The 19,711-nt window shown below is 36.1% G+C and overlaps 2 protein-coding genes across 2 annotated transcripts; both read left to right on the forward strand.

The window, feature by feature from the left end:
* Window positions 1-945: 945 nt before the first annotated feature.
* LOC106843462 (olfactory receptor 12D3) lies at window positions 946-1,902 on the forward strand. Its single transcript, XM_014860494.2, has one exon. It carries the CDS (start codon window positions 946-948, stop codon window positions 1,900-1,902), a length of 957 nt encoding a protein of 318 aa, XP_014715980.1.
* Window positions 1,903-18,042: 16,140 nt separating this feature from the next.
* Window positions 18,043-18,981, forward strand: LOC106843463 (olfactory receptor 12D3-like). The gene has a single exon (XM_014860495.2). It carries the CDS (start codon window positions 18,043-18,045, stop codon window positions 18,979-18,981), a length of 939 nt encoding a protein of 312 aa, XP_014715981.2.
* Window positions 18,982-19,711: the final 730 nt, after the last annotated feature.

Below are 19,711 nucleotides of genomic sequence, written 5' to 3' on the forward strand. Positions count from 1 at the left end.
TTATTAGTAGGAGAATCTTAGTTTCCCTGGGTCAGGAGAATGTATCATGTAGTTTTTCCAATTCCTCAGTTCAAGGGCTCCCTCTTCTTTTGGTACGGTGGTGATTGTATTCTATTAGAGAGGGCAAGGATTTCTTTATTCTTCTTATATTTCCTATGGCTTTTCTGTCTATCTCCCTCAGTGCTTATGAAGTCCCTCATTCTAATTCCCTTGCCCTGTAGAAATTCAACTAACTGTGGGGCACTCTCCTTCTGGGGCTGAAAATTTTGGAGTGTTTTCAAAGTTCTCCTACTGGTAAGACTTGTCACTATCTCAAGTTTTTCTCAACTATACCCATGGCCCCACTGCCATGTTGCAATCTTGTGACTACTGATATAATTATGCTGTTTTGTATCCCCTCTACTTACACAGTATATGAAGTTTATGAGTTTTATGTCTCTTAATTTGACAGCAAGTTTCGGTTCTCAGGAGGGATCTGTTAATTTCCTGTGGCTTTTATGCATCTTAGAAGAAGGGGAGAATCCTCACTAGACTACATCTGTGTTACTGCCAGAACCTAGACTCGTAAGCAGAACAACTAACTATTCCCCTTGTTTGTACGTTTTAAATTTGTCTAACCTCTAATTTTAATGTCATATGTGAGTTTATGGTCATGTCTTGTTTCCCAATTTTAAAAAAGACACCATTTATCTATATATGATTTGTTCATAATATGCTGCTCTCATTAATCTGTCATTTTACTGATTAAGAATATATTAGATGTGTTAGTCTTCCTTAATTTTCTTGTAAGTAAATTTACTTTACTCCTCCTAAATATTCTTCACATTGTAGCTCACCTCTAGGTTCTAACAAATAGTAAAATTGCTTTATTTAACTCCCATAGTGTAAAGTTAAAAGTTCAGAAAAATTAACTCATTGCTAATGTTCCATTTACTCCCCAAAGCAATGGGAAATGTCACTACAGTGAGTGAGTTTCTTTTACTTGGCCTGACCAGTGTTCAGGGGCTGCAGCCTTTCTTCTTTGTGATTTTCTTAATTATTTACCTGATAAACTTGGTTGGAAATGGAGCTATTTTAGTGGTTGTTATTTTGGAATCCAAACTCCACTCACCAATGTATTTTTTCCTGGGAAACCTTTCTTGTCTTGACATTTGCTATTCGTCAGTGACACTACCCAAGGTACTTATAAACCTGCTCTCTACTCGCAAGGCCATATCTTTCCTGGGCTGTATCACTCAGCTACACTTCTTCCACTTTCTGGGAAGCACAGAGTCCATCTTACTGGCTATCATGGCCTTTGATCGTTTTGTCGCCATCTGCAATCCACTTCGCTACGCTGTCATCATGAACCCCCAGATGTGTATTCTCTTGGCAGTTGTGGCCTGGTTCACCAGCTTCTTTTACGCTCTGATGCATTCTGTCATGACTGCACGCCTGAATTTTTGCCGCCCTCAAAAACTCAATCACTTCTTCTGCGATGTCAAGCCCCTCTTGGAACTAGCCTGTAGTAACACACTACTCAATCAGTGGCTTCTTTCTGTTGTCACAGGCAGCATATCCATGGGAGCTTTCTTCCTGACTCTTCTCTCCTACTTCTATATTATTGGCTTCCTTCTGTTCAAGAATCAGTCCTGCAGAATACTCCGCAAGGCTCTTTCTACTTGTGCCTCCCATTTCACGGTGGTATGTCTTTTCTATGGACCTGTGGGCTTCACATATATTCGTCCTGCCTCAGCCACCTCCATGATTCAGGACCGGATGGTGGCCATCACATACAGTGCAGTCACCCCAGTGCTGAATCCGCTGATATACACTCTTAGGAATAAAGAAGTGATGTTGGCACTGAAGAAAATCTTTGTGAGGAAGTTGTTTAAAGACTGCCAGCAGCACCACTGGGACTAAACAGACTTATGTTTGATTTCCATTAAGAGTTTCATCCTTTAATTGAAATAAATGAGTAGTCTACTTGATTTTTATTTTCTTCTCAGCTAATTGTAGCACTTGTAACAATGTTTTGCACTGACTTGTGCTTAATTATTATTTGTCCAGTTTTTATTCATCCATTTATTTATTTATGTAAGAGATAGTCATTGAGTATATATGATGTTAGGCAGTGTAGTAGGTGCAGAAAACATAGGAGTGAGCAAAACAAATTCCACAATCTCATGAAACTTAAAATTTAGTATATTAGAGGACACACAATAAACAAATTCATAAGTACACATGCAAGGGTAATTAAGTGCTATGGAGAACTAAAAGGTGGTAAGAAGGATAGGGAGGGATGAGGGTAGCTACCTATTATATAATAAAAAATTTATCTGTTCTGTCTCCTGGGTTTTTGGCATAGAGTTTCTAACACTCTTGTTATTTATCAAGTGATAGCAGTATCTTTGTTATTCATGAGTCACTTGGATCACACCTGAGTTTATGCTCATAAGGTGACTGATGGTGGGCTCTGTAGCTTCAGATGGGGTATGTTATTGTTACAAAGACCAACCATGTAATTAGACGTTTTGGGCTTTGAGTCATGGTGATATTAGCCTGACCTCTAAGAGAAGAGGGAGGTTGGACATTGAGTTCAGCTGTGTGGCCAATGACTCAGTCAATCATACACTTGTAATGTAACCTCAGTAAAACCTCTGGACGTCAAAGCTCAAGTGAGCTTCTGTGGTTGGCAATACTTTATACATTTTTGATAGAGATACATATATTCTATTGACTCTCCTTTTCTGGAGAACACTAAATAATACAAATATCAATATGTCAGGAAGGTAACACATTTTGAAGACAAAGAAGCTTTGCATTTGAGATTCTCCCAGAGTTTTCCCTATGTGTCTCTTCTTTTGGCTGATTGATTTATATCCCTTTTTATGATAAAATTGTAATCACAAGTACAGCACTTTCCTGAGTTCTGTGAGTTATTCTGGCAAATTATCAAACCCAAGGATCTAGTAACCTCCAAATTTGTAACCAGATAGTTGGAAATGGGAGTGGTCTGGGAGCCCCCAAACTTGTGGCTAGTGTCTGGAGTGGTGGCAATCTTGTGGAGTTTGGTTTAATTCCAAGAGGTTGGTGTTTGAAGTCATTATACTCTGGTTCTATGTCTCTCTCTTACGCACAAACACACAGACACTACATAAATTATTCTACTATTTACAGCCTTAAGTAATTCTGATAATGTATTGACGTTGACCAATTGTAGCTAGCTAATTCATGGTGGACAGAAGCACCACATTTCCTTAGAGATGTGATTAACAGAGACAAAAATGGATAAAATTAGTGTAACAACTAACAAAGTAGAAATGAATATTGGGCGATTCTGACCTGCATGGATCTATGGTTACAGAAAATATATCATAAGAAAAGTTCTATGCAAACCAAGAAGAATATTGATTGCTTGGTATGTGTTAAGAAGGGGTGAGTGGAAGGCTGATATCAGCCACCTCAATGGAAAAAATCATGATTTCTTACTCAATTTCCATACCTGACCCAGTTCTTAAAGCATATCAGTTGAAGGAGATGCAGGGTCCCTTTGGGGAACCTTCCTGCAATGTCATGGAAAGCATTTGTGGTGGCAATTTTTCTAGTTCTTACCCAAAAGAGATCTATGGCCCATGACCTGAATAGTTATATACCTTGGAAAGGGAAGTACCCAAATCTCTTAAGAGCTTTTGGATATAGAATCTTAACTAACATGACAACGGGTCGCCCAAAATATTGTTATGATTCTCTGTAAGCCTGAGGGAGAGGTTGCTGTATGAAAGTCAGATGATAAAAAGATCACTTGTCTAAATCCATCTCACAGTAAGTTTAGTGTTTACACAGGACCACCCACTAGTCATTTACAAGGACGGATTGTATAACAGAGTTGGCTATACTTGGTGGCTGTGGTTAGAGATTTGGTGAATGCATGACTTTCACTAATCATTAGCAAGAAGGATCAGAAATACTTTGTATTCACTTGAGATGACCAACAGTACACATTCACAGTCCTGCCTCTAGTCTATATTAATTCTTTAGCTGTCTGTCACAAAATAGTCCAAAGAAGATATACAAATGGCCAAAAGGCACAGGAAAAGATGTGCAACATCACTAATTAAAAGGGAAATGTAAATCAAAACCACAATGAGATATCACCTCACATCCGTCACAATGGCTATTACTAAAAAAATAATAAATAAGTGTTGGAGATGGATGTGAATAAAAGGCATCCCTCCCACACTGCTGGTGGGAATGTAAAACAGTATAGCCACTATGGAAAACAGTATGGGAATTCCTCAAAAAATTAAAAATAGAATTATCATAAGATCCAGCTATTCCACTTCTGGGTATTTATCCAGAAAACACAAAAACACTAATCTGAAAAGATACATAAACTGTGTACCTTGCAGCATTATTCACAATAGCCAAGACTTGGAAACAACCTAAGTGTCTATCAATGGGTGAAGGGATAAAGATGTGGTGTATATATATGCATATACACACATAATGGAATACTACTCAACCATAAAAAAATGAAATCCTTCCATTTGCAACAGCATGGATAGACCTTGAGGGTATTATGCTAAGCAAAATAAATAGGGTGGAGAAAGACAAATACTATATGATTTCACTTATACGTGGAAGATAAACTAGCAAAAACATCTATACAAAGAACAGATTGGTGGTTACCAGAGGGGAAGGAGGGGAAGGGGAGGGCAAAATGGGTAAAGGGGCACATGTGTACCATGACAGATGGCAGTTGACACTTGGTGATAAAAATGATATAGCCTATAGTGATATACGTATTAAATTTATATGTTATAAACCAATGGTATCCCAATAAAAAAGAAAGCAAAATATGTGAAGCACAATAAAACAAAGCACAATAAAATAAGGTATGCCTATATGTCTGTTTCCCTCTCATTCTTTGTGCTTTTAATGTCATGTGTTTAATTACACAGTACATTTAATAATTTTTCTTTAAAGAATCAATTATATTTTAAAGATGTTAAAAATGAAAAACATGCCTTTTACACTTATATATTTACCATTTCTGGCACTCTATTCCTTCATAGAGAAACTGAATTCCATCTGATATCATTTTTCTTTTGTCCAAAGAATTTCTTTAAATATTTCCTGTAGTACAGTTCTGCTGCTAATGATTTATTTCCAGACTCAGGAGAGTCTACAGAAGACTGAAGAGAGTTACACTGTTGCAAAGGGAGAGGGATTGTGGAAACGCTCCTAGGTGTATATTATGTCTCTAGGCAGATCCTGAAAGCGCCACGACATGCAGATAATCATTATAATACACGTTGACTTATTTATCAATTGTTTGGTTTACCTGGCCTGATCATTTTTGTGATGAGGACAATATCCTGTTATAAAACAGCCTCCTATTCGCACTGCTCGAATTGAATTAAAGACTGAAGTTTATCCGGTTTACACAACACTAGACAGATATTTTTCGTTTTTTCTTTTGATATTTATATTGTAATATTTATGACATGAAAAGTTACTGCACTCATGCAATAAATCATACGTTGTGGAGGACAATTTTCAACTATTATCATATAGTTTCCTCTCAAATATTCTGGTCTATGTCTAGTGAGTGGTCTGGTATTTCCACAAATAGTCACCAATTACTTCTATTTACCTGAGAAAGCCATATATATATATGTCGTAGACTAGTGCATTCATAATTATACAAGTCACAGACAGATTCAATTTTTGATGTTTTTAAGAATTCATGTTAATAATAATGTGCTTTTTTTCATACATTGAGGAATTTGATGGAGGAAGATAAGTAAGTCATAGTATATAAACTTTTAGGATTATAAATAGTTAATAGCACTAAATTCTCATTTTCCTTTCATTTTCACAGGGCAATGTTATATACAAATATGTTATAATGTTATACATAATTTCATATATATATTACATATTATTACACATATATTGTCATATAGAATATAATATATATATAATTCATAATATTTCAATATTTGTATTACAAATGTGTTTATCCTTTTACAATATAGAGAAAGTGTTTGTAAGCTTTTCAACTCCAAATAAGAGGCTTTACATCAAATGTCCTCTACTTGATATTTTTTTTAATTAAACATTACTTCTTACATTTATCTAAGCAGATTTATACATATAAATAGATATTTAGAAAGAGAGCAAAGTAGTTTATTCATTGTAACTGTTACAGAGAATTCTATTTTTTGTGTGAATAAACAATTGTCTTTTTGATAGGAGGTTGGTTATTTCCAATTTCTTCCTGTTATGAGCACTGCAACAATGATTCTCTTTGTGCCCCTTGTGTAAAGATCTGGGAGTTTCTTTAGAGCACATTCTTAAATGTGATCACTGAATTTTAGGGTATGCACAGTTCTCATCATCCTAGATATGACCAGATTGCTCTCCAAAGTGATCAAATCGACTTAGGCCCTGCCAAGAGTTAATGGATTCTTCTCATTCACTTCTATCACTTTTGATTTTCACTCAACTTGTGGACATTAAACCATATTTCAATGCTGTTTTAATATGACTATTTTTGTTTTCAGGGAGTTAAGCCTATATTCATATGTTTATTAGTCATTTGGCTTCCTTTCTCTGAATTGTCTTTGTTGTTCTTTGTAAACTTTTCCATTTGTTGGTTTCTTCCTTATTGCTTTAGGGTAGCCCTTTATATATGTAATATACAAGGATTAGAAAGAGTACTTTGTATATTCTGGGTGCTCATATTCCTTTTTTGCTGTATATACAGTAAATGTCCTTTTTTATTTTGTCTTATTTTTCCCTTTGTTAATGGTGTCTCTTTTATACACAATTTTTAAAAATTTTAACATAGTTCAAATGCCGTCACTTTTCCCTCAATGATTTTGATTTTTTCATGCCATCAGGATATTCTCCTATATATCATTCAAAATATTTAAAATTTTTACTTTTTACATTCACATCTACAATACACATGTAATTTTTAGGAAAAGGGAAGAGATGACATGAAACAATAATCTTTTAAAAACTTCTGTTTTTTCATTAAATAGTGGTCAGTTTTCCAGCACGAGCTTTTCCTACACAGTCACCACTGATATGTAATACCATATCTCTCAAACACCAAAATTCAAAAATAAATATTCCTGTTTCTATGGTACCTGATCTGCTCTCTTGGTTTAATTGCCCATGCTTACGTTTGTAGCATATGGTTCTTTTTTTTTTTCTTAAAGATTTTATTTTTTCCTTTTTCTCCCCAAAGCCCCCCGGTACATAGTTGTGTATTCTTCGTTGTGGGTTCTTCTAGTTGTGGCATGTGGGATGCTGCCTCAGCGTGGTCTGATGAGCAGTGCCATGTCCGCGCCCAGGATTCGAACTAACGAAACACTGGGCCACCTGCAGTGGAGCGCGCGAACGTAACCACTCGACCACGGGGCCAGCCCCTGTAGCATATGGTTTTATTCACAATAGCTTTGACAGGATGCAAAAATGGAAAGTCCTTTCCATCAATTATTATTCATTTTTTTATTAAATTGTTTGGAGCTTACATGGATCTCTATTTATTTTTTATTGAGGTATAGTTGATATATAACATGGTATTACCTTTAGTTGTACAACACAATGATTTGGTACATGTATATATTGTGAAATGGTCACCACAATAAGTTTAGTTAACTACCATCACCACACATAGTTACTGCTTTTTGTTCTTGTGATGAGAACCTTTAAGATTACTCTCTTAGCAACTTTCAAAAATACAATATCGTATTACTAGCTAAAGTCATCGTTCTGTACGTTACATCCCAGGACTTATTTATAACTGGAAGTTTGCACTTTTGACCACCTTCCCCCATTTCTTCCCCCGCCCCCACCATCTCTGGGAACCACCAATTTGTTCTCTTTATCTATGTTGTTTTTTTAATGTTTTTAGATTTCACATATAAGTGAACACATTACATTACAAATACAAATTACTCGTATTACAAAGACAAATAATTACAAAGACAAATAAATTGGTTGTCTTTCTCTGACATTTCATTTAGTATAACGCCCCTCAAAGTCCATCCATATTGTCAGAAATGCAGGATTTCCTTCTTTTTTATGGCTGAATAAAATTCCATTGTATGTAGATTTCACATTTTCTTTAACTATTCATCCATGGATGGACACTTGGTTATTTCCATATCTTGGCTATAGTAAATAATGCTGTGATGAATATAGGGGTGCATATATATTTTTAAATTAGTGTTTTTGTATTCTTCAGATAAATATTCAAAAGTGAAATTGATAGATCATATGGTAGTTGTGTATTTAATTTTTGAGGAATCTCCATATTAATTTTGTTAGTGGGGCAAACAATTTTTATTCCCACCAATAGTGCACAAGTGTTTCCTTTGTTCCAGCCTCACCAACACTTGTTGTTTTTGTCTTTTTGATAATAGCCATTCTCATATGCATAAGGTGGTATTTCATTGTGGTTTCGATTTGCATTTTCTTGACAATTAGTGATGTTGAGCACCTTTTCACGTGCCTGTTAGTCACTTGTATGTTTTTTTTGGAAAACCGTCCATTCAGATCCTCTGCCCATTTTTAAATCAGATTTTTTTTATTGAGTTCTATGAATTCCTTATATATTTTGAATATTAACTTCCTATCAGGTATATAATTTGTAAATAGTTTCTCGCATTCCATAGGTTGCCTTTTCATTTTATTGATGATTTCCTTTGTTGTACAGGAGATTTTTAGTTGGATGTAGTCCCACTTGTTTATTTTCTGCTTTTCTTGCCTTTACTTTTGATGTTAAGTCCAAAAAATTACTGCCAAGGACACTGTCAAGAAGCTTACCATTTATGTTTTCTTTTGAGAATTTTATGATTTCAGGTTTCCTGTTTGGTTTTTAATCCACTTTGAATTGACTTTTGTGTTTGGTGTAAGATAGTGGTTCAGTTTCATTCTTTTGCATGTGGCCAACCAGATTTCCCAGCACCATTTTTTAAAGAGACTATGCTTTTCCCCTGGTATATTTTGTCTCCTTTGTTGTAAATCAATTGACAGTATATGCATGCATTTATTTCTTGGCTCCCTATTCTATTCCATTGGTCTACACGTGTACTTTATGCCAGTACCATACTGTTTCAATTTCTCTAGCTTTGTAAGATAGTTTGAAATCAAGAAGCGTGATGCCTCCAGATCTGTTCTTCTCAAGATTGCTTTCACTGTTTAGGGTCATTTGTGGTTCCACACAAATTTTAGGGCTCTTTGTTATATTTCTGTGAAAAATGCCATAGGAATTTTGATAAAGATTGCATTGAATCTGTAGATTACTTTGCGTAGTATTGACATTTTAACAATATTAAATCTTCCAATCCATGAGCACAGAATATCTTATCATTTGTTTGTGTCTTCCTAAATTTATTTCATTAGCATCTTATAGGTCTTTCAGCTCCTTGGTTAAATTTATTCCTAGGTATTTTATTATTTTTGATGATACTGTAAATGGGATTACTTTCTCATTTGTTTTCTTGGTAGTTCATTATTAGCTATAGAAATAGAAATTTTTAAAATTTTTTCTTTTATTTATTTATTTATTTATTTTGAGAAAGATTAGCCCTGAGCTGACATCCATGCCCATCTTCCTCTACTTTATATATGGGATGCCTGCCACAGCATAGCTTAACAAGTGGTACATAGGTGTGCACTTGGGAACTCCAGGCAACCGAAGAAGGATGTGCAAAATTAACCACTGTGCCACTGGGCTGGCCCCATGATTTTTGTATTTTGTATGTTAATTTTGCATCCTGAAACTTTACTGAATTTGTTTGTGAGTTCCAACAGATTTTCCATAGAGACTTTAAGATATGCTATATATGATCTTGTCATCTGTAAAAAGAGACAATTTTACTTATTCCTTTCTGATTTGGATGGCTTTGATTATTTTTTCTTTGCCTAATTGCTCTGTCTAGGAATTCCAGTATTATGTTGAACAAATTTGACAGGGGTGGGCATTCTTGACTTGCTCCTGATCTTAGCAGAAAAGCTTCCAGTTTCTCACTGTTGAATATGATTTAGCTGTGAGCTTGTCATATATGACCTTTATTATGTTGAAGTAAATTCTCTCTATACCCATTTTGTTGAAAGCTTTAATTACAAATGGATGTTGAATTTTGTAAAATTCTTTTTCTTCATCAATGGAGGTAATAATATGATTTTTATATTTCATTTTGTTACTATGGTGGATCATGTTGATTGATTTGCAGATGTTGAACCATCTTTTCATAAATGGAATGAATTCCACTTGATCACGATGCATGATGCTTTTAAGGTATTGTTGACTTTAGTTTGCTAATATTTTGTTGAGGATATATGCATCTATTTTCATCAGGGATATTGGCCTGTATTTTTCTATTTTTGTGACATCCTTTTTTGACTTTGGTATCAAGATAATGCTGGCTCCAATAAAGCCATCTAGTCCTGGGCTTTTGTTTGTTGAGAGTTGTTTGATTACTGATTCAATCGCCTTACTACTAATCGGCCTATTCACATTTTTTTTTTCATGATTCAGTCTTGGTAGGTTGTATGTTTCTAGGAATCTATCTATTTTGTCTAGGTTGACCAGCTTTTGGCAAATAATTGTTCAGAATATTCTCTTACGATCCTATGTATTTCTGTGGTATTAGTTACGACTCCTTTTTCATTTCTTATTTTATTTATTTGAGCCTTCATTCTGTTTTTCTTGGGGAGTCTAGCTAAAGTTTTGTCTATTTTATATGTTTTTTCATAAAAGCTAGCTCTTATTTTTATTAGTATTTTCTAGTGGTTTCTTTTAGTTTCTATTTTATTTATTTATGCTCTGCTCTTTGTTATTTAATTTTGCCTAATAATCTTGGGCTTAGTTTGTTGTTATTTTCCTGTTTCTTGATGTGTAAAGTTAGGTTCTTTATTTGAGATCTTTCTTAATGGGGGTGTTTATTGCTTTGAACTTCTCTCTTAAAACTGCTTTTGCTTAATCTTGTAAATTTTGGTATGCAGGATTTCCATTTTCATTTGTCTCAAGATATAGTGAATATCAAGATATTTTTTTATTTCTATTTTACTTTTTCCATGACCCATTGGTTGTTCAGTAACATATTGTTTAATCCCCACATATTAGTGAATTTTCCAGCTTTTTTCTTGTAATTGATTTCTAGTTTCATATCACTGTGGTTGGAAAGATGCTTGATAGGATATCAATCTTCTAAAGATATTAAAACTGGTTTGTAGTCAAACAAGTAGAAGCTCTAGTCTCTCTGGTAAAATACTATCAGGAGTGGATTGTGGAACTGACCACAAGCAGTTAATATCAAATATCAGAATAAATCTGGAGAAGAGCACTAAAAATTAAAAGTGCCGAAATATAACATTCCCAATGAATTTAAAGTCCACATAAAAAACAGATTTGTGTTTTTCAACTTAATTACCAATAAGAAGAACTATGGACTGAAATCAGAAATATTATTAAGGAAGAATCGGAAAAAGGTAATGCCTAAAGTAAAAAAAAGAGAAGAAAAATAAAGATGAAAGATAGAAGAAATACTAAAAATTGTCAAGGACAGGTGAGAAGCAAAAGTAAAAAGAGACAAAAGTAAGGTTAAAATCCTGAGCAATTTTTCAGTGATCATCACATTGAGATAAAGATAACTACTCTAACAGCCAAGGTGAAGGAATAGAAGAGAACAACAGAAAAGGAAGAACACAAAGTGTCTTCCAGAAGATTCAAGGGATCAAAGGGAAATTTAAACCTGTATTAGGAATGCTGAATGACCAGCAGGAAGCACACTATCTCATCGGGAGTAGATAAAAGGAAGGTGGAAATAGTATATGGAAGATCTACAGAGAAGAGACAAAAGGATGACATTACTTTGAAGAAGATTCATATGAAGAAGAACTTGTGATTCTAGGAAGTGAAGTGGTACTGTCTAGAGGTGCTGCACTCCTTTAGCCATAGCTTGTCTAGAAAACTCTTTATCTTTTCTTTTATTGTGAACGACAAGTTTGCAGGGTAGCGTATTCTTGGTTGGCAGTTTTATTCTTTCAGCACATTAAATATATCATGCCGCTCCCTTCTGGCCTGAAAAGTTTTTGATGAAAAATATGCCGATAGATGTATTGGGTTCCCTTGTACATAACAATGTGTTATTCTCTTTTTGCTTATAAGATTCACTTCTTATTTTTTGTTTTTAAAAAATTAGTTGTGATATATCTTAGTGTGAGTCTCTTTGGGTTCATCTTATTTGGGAATTTATCAGCTTCTGGGATCTGGATGTCTGTTTCCTTACCAAGGTTTGGGAAGTTTTCAGCCATTTTTTCTTGAAGTAAGCTTTCTGCCCCTTTCTCTCTCTCTTCTCCTTCAGGGGCCCTTATAATGAGACTATTGGTTCACTAGATGTTGTCCTATAAGTCCCTTAGGCTATCTTTATCCTTCTTCATCCTTTTTTCTTTTTTCGCCTCTGATGGAATGAATTCCATGGTGTGCATTGAGAATACTTATCCTTTTTTCTTCTTCATCTAGTCTGCTCTTGAACCCTTCTATTGAATTTTTCACTTTAGTTATCATATTCTTCATCTCTTTGATTCCTGACTGACACTTTCTTATATTTTCTACCTCTTTGTTGAAAATCTCACTTTTTTGAAATTTTTACTTAATGCATTGTTCTCCTGACTTTGGTAAGCATCTCTGTAACCTTTATTTTGCACTCTTTATCAGATAAATCACTTCTCTCTGTTTCATTAAGATCTTTTTTTCTGAGATTTTATCTTGTTCTTTCATTTGGAACACAGTCCTCTGTTTCTTCATTTTCCTTGATTCTCTGAACTGGTTTCTATGTATTACATAAAACAGCCACCTCTACTAGTCTTGAAGGAGTGGCTTCATATAGGTGATGAATCTTGTCATTCAACTCTACCCTAGCTCTTGGTTGTCGCATAAAACTTTGTGATTGGCCAAGCAGCCTTCTTTGTTCTCAGTGACTTCCAATACATGAGAGTGTACCAAGATCTGTCAGCATCCTGAGTCTGTGAGATGGGTATTTCTATCTGCTTCCTCTGCACTGAGCCCTTGGGTAATAGCCAGTTAAGAACCACTTTTTGTTTGTGACTGTTCTGGTAAACCCATGAATACAAGCCACACTAATCCCCAGATACAAGCTCTCAGGGAATGTGTCCATTGATTAGCAGCTGAAAAGGACAGGGCACTAGAAATATACACAAGCTTCTTTCTCAGAGACAGTGATGACCTGGGGCAAGGAAGAGGGGGAACGTGAAGATTTCATGCGTTGGTCTCCCTGGTCTCTGCAGAAGATTTCACTTGGTCACTGGATGTGTGTTAAATTAGAAGCCTGCACCTTAAGCAGTACCTTTTTAAAGAAACAAATAGGCGTCTTTCACAGAAAGATTGGGTATTTCTGTTTGACGCTTCTGTGTTGTGTCATGGTTGGCCAGTTAAGAACTGTTTCTCTCTTTTTTACAGTTCTGTGGGACCTGAAAATGTAACCTCTCCTGGCCACTAGAGACAGGTGATCAAAGGGCATCCCCTGGATGGTGGGGAATATTGGTGACCTGAATGAGCCAGAGGAAGAGCACAAAGATGGCCCCAGCTGGGCCCGTGGGTCTATGCAGCGTATTGCATTTAGCCCCTAGATGTGTGTTAAATTAGAAGCCTGCCCCTCAGGCCAAGCTTTTCAGATAAGCAAATATGCCTGTTTCATGGAAAGACTCGACATGTTTCAGTCTGCTGCCTCTGTTCTGAGTCTTGTGGGGTTAGCTGCAGTGAGTCCCTGTAAGACCTTTGAGAACTGTCTCTTAGTTCTCCATAGACTTCTGAGTTTCCTGGATGCAAACTCTGTTGGCTTTCAGAGATGGATTTTTGGGGACCCATTCCTCAGATGGAAGTCTTCAAAGTTGGGGTGCCAGAGATGGGGTCCAGACCCTTTACTCCTCAGTGAGAAGCTAGGAGTTGTGACTTCCCTCACGATTGTGTTTCACCACGCTGAGGGAGGGGTTTCTGACAAGATTGTGTCTCAGCCTTTCCTACCCATTTTGATGTGTGTTTTTTCCCCTCAGTCATCTTATGTGTAGGAGTCATTCAGCTAGATTCTGGTGTTCTTTTAAAGGGAATTGTTTCCTATGTAGCTATAGATTAAGTATGTCCATGAGCAGAGATGAGTTCAGGAAACTCTCTTGTTGCCATTTTGAATTGGAAGTTTCCTTATTCTTTTTTGTTAATTGAGAATCAGCTTGTCAATATTCATGAAAAATATATTTTGGATTTGATAAAAAGTGATCCTTTTGCAAGTGTCATCCTGCAGTAGAGCTGCTTAAAATTCTGGAAATATGTGATTTGAGTTTTCTGGACTGTGATTCTTAATATCACAGGTTCTCTTCCTGCTCCTTGCAAAAGGACTTCATACTTCTTATTCAGAATTCTTATTAGCAGTGGTTGTCTGTTTGTGTGTGTATGTAATCACTTATATAGAGTTTATTCACTTACAAATGCTATATTATTTAGTAGTCATAGCAATTAAATGGAATTGCTTCCATTATTATCTTCAATTTACAGAAAGGAAATCTGGGGCCTACAAATGTTAAGTAACTTGACCAAGGTCACACTGCTAGCAGAGTCAGGATTCTAACTCCCAGAGATCTTCCTGCAGAGCCTGTGATCTTAATTGTATACATCTCCACACTAATCGTTATTGAGAATGCTTGTGACTCAGGCAGATTTTAAGAGAAATCTCTGTCAGTTTCCTTTCCATTCATAGCCAGGATCTAAGAGGATAATCTATATTTCATTTTGGTGGCTATAAAACTTCTATTCTGGTTTTTGTTCTTGTTTTCTTTTTCTCTCTTGACGTTTCTCAGGTTAAATCATGCACCTTTTCTGTGCCCAAGTGGCTTAGTTTAAACTTTGTCATCTTTCAGTTGCTTAATACATTTCTCTAAATTATGACACGCTTTGTACCCTCTAGCTGTCAGAGCTTCCAAGGATAAGAGCTGTGTCCCTTTTTTTGTTTTATGTATGTATGTTCTTTTCTTTACTCTTTTAGTGAACAACACTGGCTCTACACAACTATTTTTCTTCTTGTTAAATGTTGCAAAATGTTCTCATAACCACACCAAACATAAGAAAATAATTATTTGTTGAAAGAGAAAAAAATAGAATCACCCTTTAGGGATAATATCTCAAGAAGTCTATGTTTGGGGCATCTCTTGGGAGAGTCAAAGGGGATTCAGCTTGTATATTTTGTGGTCAGAATGGGAATTAAAGCCAAGTCTTCTATGATTTATTCTTACACTTAAATATAAGATGTTTATCATATAAGACTTTGAGCAGGCGAAAATCTTTTTGTTAATTTTATTCAATAAGGCAATGAATAGGTTACAATAATGTCCTGATTCTTGGATTTCCTTATGCACTAAATATATATTTATATTCCATTGTGGTTATATGTAGGAGTAAAGAGAAGGGTGAATTGGCATGGTTAATAAGCAGAACAAAAGAGATTAAATTGGACGTAGATTTTTTTTTGATGGAAAGGAATTGACACCATTAGAAAGGGTGAGTGAGAGTAACTGTAAATCTCCTTGAATTTAAGTTGCTGAAATTACAGGATGGAACATGTGGCCTTATGGCACATTTCCTTGGCTGGAAAAGCTTTGAATTTCTTGATCAATTTAATCATTGAAATTTTGTATAAAATAGGTATAATTGCACATATGCATTTATTCATGTGTGTTTGGGTTTTTTGTGTGTTAGTGACTAAATACAGTATGAAGAGAGCTGCTTTGATCATTTTAACATTTTTCATGTACTGAAAATTATTTTACTAGTCCCCTATGGTCATTTAGTTTGCTTGCAGTCCTTTGTATGGTAATGCTTAAATAAAGATCATGGTAAATATATAACTTTTGACATTTGCAAACGTATTTGAAGAACAATGAAGGAAGTGGAATTGCTACTTTAGAGTCCATGAGCATTATCATTTTTGATTGTTATTGCCAAATTGTCTCTTAGAGATTAAATCAGTTGATATCCCCACCTCTGTGTAGTTTATCACCCTCAAGAAAATATGTCTTGTCAAACATTTCAATCTTTGTCAAAATAACTGATCATTGTATTTTAATTTGAATTTCTGTTAAATTGATAACATTCTGTTATAGCTTCAATTGCTTTGGTTAGGAATGTTGTGATGCAGTTTTATGTTTCACTACAAACCTTTTTTCAGGCAAGATTTCTTTTCTTGAGAAATCATGATTTTCTATTTTTTCTTTTTTTATTAAGCTTTCGTATAGATGCAGAAATTTTCCTATTTATTGTTCATATATGAATAAGTTGAATTTTGAGGGACAAGTTATTAACTGGAGGTTTGTCTGGGAAAAAAGGATAGGATACTTTGCCCAGATTCTTGACTCATTTGTCCCCTCTTCTGTTGTTACCTTGAATGTCTTTGCAGTAACGTGTCTTTCTCTTCACTTCATCGTTGCCTGCACCCTGACTTGCTCTTTTCTGATAGTCCCAAGAAATTCATTTTCAATGTGAGGCACTCTCTTTCTGGGATTGATTATTTTCTGCTATTTTCTTTCTTAATCATTTTATTGAGCCTATATTATCTTAAAACAATGTGTAAACTTCAAGTGTACATTATTATATTTCAGTCTCTGTGTAGAATGCATTGTGTTCACCACCAATAGTCTAGTATTTATCTGTCACCTCACATATCTGCCCCTTTACCCCGTCTGCCCTCCCCCATTCCCTTTTCCTCTAGTAACCAGTAATCTGTTCTCCTTAACCATGTGTTTGTTTATCTGCAGTTTTCAATGTTATTTTGCTACTAGGTCTCAGCATTTTGGGTTTTTGCATCCTGCATGAATAGTCCTGCTGCTATGACATTCTCTTGTGACTGCTAACAGCAATTCCACTGATTTGTTTTCCCTCTGCCTACACATTATTTGAAGTTTGTGGGTTTTAAAAACTGTCTTGTAGGGGCCAGCCCAGTGGCACAGTGGTTAAGTTCCCGCACTCTGCTTGGGCAGCCTGGGGTTCTCGGGTTTGGATCCCGAGCATGGACCTACATACTGCTCATCCAGCCATGCTGGATGGCATTCCACATACAAAGAAAAGGAAGACTGGCATGGATGTTAGCTCAGGGACAATCTTCCACAAGCAAAAAGAGGAAGATTGGCAACAGATGTTAGCTCAGGGCCAATCTTCCTCACACACACACAAACAAACTCTCTTCTAGTCTCATGAAGATTGTGAGGAACTTTAGTCATTTTTTTAGAGTGATGTGAAGAGATTTAGATCTATTGCTGTGTTTCCACCAGCACCCAGAAATAAGAAGTGTGCCTGTTACCCCCGTTTAAAAATATTTCAATTTTTAAAAGTACAACTCACAGCCTTTTAAAAGATACATTAATTTTAGGGGGCTGGCCTGGTGGCACAGCAGTTAAGTTTGCATGTTCCACTTCGGTGGCCTAGGGTTCCCCGGTTTGGATCCCAGGTGCAGACCTGTACACTGCTTCGTGAGCCATGCTGTGGTAGGCATCCCACATATAAAGCAAAGGAAGATGCGCACGGATGTTAGCTCAGGGCCAGTGTTCCTGAGCAAAACGGGGAAGATTGGCAGCAGATGTTAGCGCAGGACTAATCGTCCTCACAAAACAAAAAAAAGATATATTAATTTTAATGCTATCAATAGGTTAAAATTGAATCTACTCTCTTACTTTTTAATATATATTCATTGAACATCTGCCTTTATTACGTATAAGATACTTTTTAGGTTTAACTCAGCACTCTGAACATGCTTCTTAGTTCTATGTATCACATACATCACACTGACTCAGAATTTGTCATATATTTCTGTTTTCCTTATTTATATTGTAAATGAATTCAATGCTAGCATTCCTGATCCTTGTATTGAACATAGATCATCTTTATAAACTTCCAGATGACAAACTTGCTTCATTTAACCCATACAGTATACTGGAACAGTTTACTAATTATCACTATTATTCCTTCTCAAAGCAATGGAGAACATGACTACAGTGAATGAGTTTCTTTTGCTGGAACTGACTTCCATTCAGGAGCTGCAGCTGATAATCTTTATGACCTTCCTCATTCTATACGTGATAGACTTGTTTGGAAATGGGTCCATATTAGTGGTTGTCATCTCAGAGCCAAGACTCCACTCCCCTATGTATTTTTTCCTGGGAAATCTGTCTTTTCTGGATATCTGCTATTCTTCAGTGACACTGCCCAAACTAATGTCAAACCTCCTTTCCACTCACAAAACCATATCTTTCATAGGCTGCATCACTCAGCTACACTTCTTCCACTTTCTGGGGGGCACTGAGTCTCTCTTGCTGACCATTATGGGCTTTGACCGGTTTGTGGCCATCTGCTACCCACTTCATTACACTATTATCATGAACTCTCAGATGTGTAATCTCTTGGCAGCTGTGGCCTGGCTCATCAGCTTCTTTTATGCTCTGATGCATTCTGTCATGACTGCATGCCTGAACTTTTGCCACTCTCAAAAACTCCATTACTTCTTCTGCGATGTGAAGCCCCTTCTAGAATTGGCTTGTGGGGACATACGACTCAATCAGTGGCTCATTTTCATTGTCACTTGCAGCTTAGCAATGGCGTCATGCTTCTTCACCCTCCTCTCCTACTTCTATATTATTGGCTTTCTTCTGTTCAAGAGCCGGACCTGCAGTATGCTCCACAAAGCTCTGTCCACTTGTGCCTCTCATTTCATGGTGGTATCTCTCTTTTATGGAACTGTGGCACTACTCTACATTCCCCCCATGTCTGCCACCTCTGTAATACAGGAACGGTTTGTGGCAGTCATACACACCACTGTCACGCCAGTGTTGAATCCACTGATATACACCCTTAGGAATAAGGAAGTGATGTCGGCTCTGAGGAGAGTCTTTGGGAGGAAATTTAAGCTGTTTGTCTGAAGAAAACCATTGGCAACACTAGAAGATATGAAAATGACTTGTTATTTATATGACATTTATTTTCTTATCTATAACAGATTGATTCCTTTCCTAAATATTATTTTACTTTCAGAAATTCGTACCATTTTAACTATGTTCTTCATGTATGTGATTCCAATTACGCTTCATTTAGTCATTCATTCATTTGAAATATTTTATGAGCAAGCAGTGTTCAACTCGCAGAGGATACTACAGTGGAAAAATCTATGAGTGCATAACATGAGCACGTAGATCTTGTTTTAATTGAGGAGGCAGACAATAAAAAGGTGAATAAGTAGATGGGTGTCTCTTTCAGAAGGTAAAACCCATGGATTGTAGGGAATAATCAGCATGCCAAGGTGGGCACTCTTTTGTATGATTGGTCAATGAAAGTCTGTCTAAGAGTTGGTGTTTGAGCAGAATGCTGAAGGAAATGAGGGAGTGAGTCATGCAGATGTATGAAAATATAGTATTTTTATGCTGAAACAAAAGAAATGAAAGAGCATTGGTATAGAGAGTGCTTCTTGTATATGAGGAAAAGCAAGATGTCCAACATGCTTGGAGCCCAGTGGGCAATGAAGAGACTAGCAGGAGATGAGGGCAGAGCACAGGTGGTAGTCATGTCTTGGGCATCTTGTTGGTCATTTGAAGGGTTTCAGTATGTACTCTGGATGATATAGCATGAAATTGGGACATTTGAGCAAAAAATGGA

This window comes from Equus asinus, chromosome 8, assembly GCF_041296235.1.
Source record: "Equus asinus isolate D_3611 breed Donkey chromosome 8, EquAss-T2T_v2, whole genome shotgun sequence".
Classification (NCBI taxonomy): Eukaryota; Metazoa; Chordata; class Mammalia; order Perissodactyla; family Equidae; genus Equus; species Equus asinus.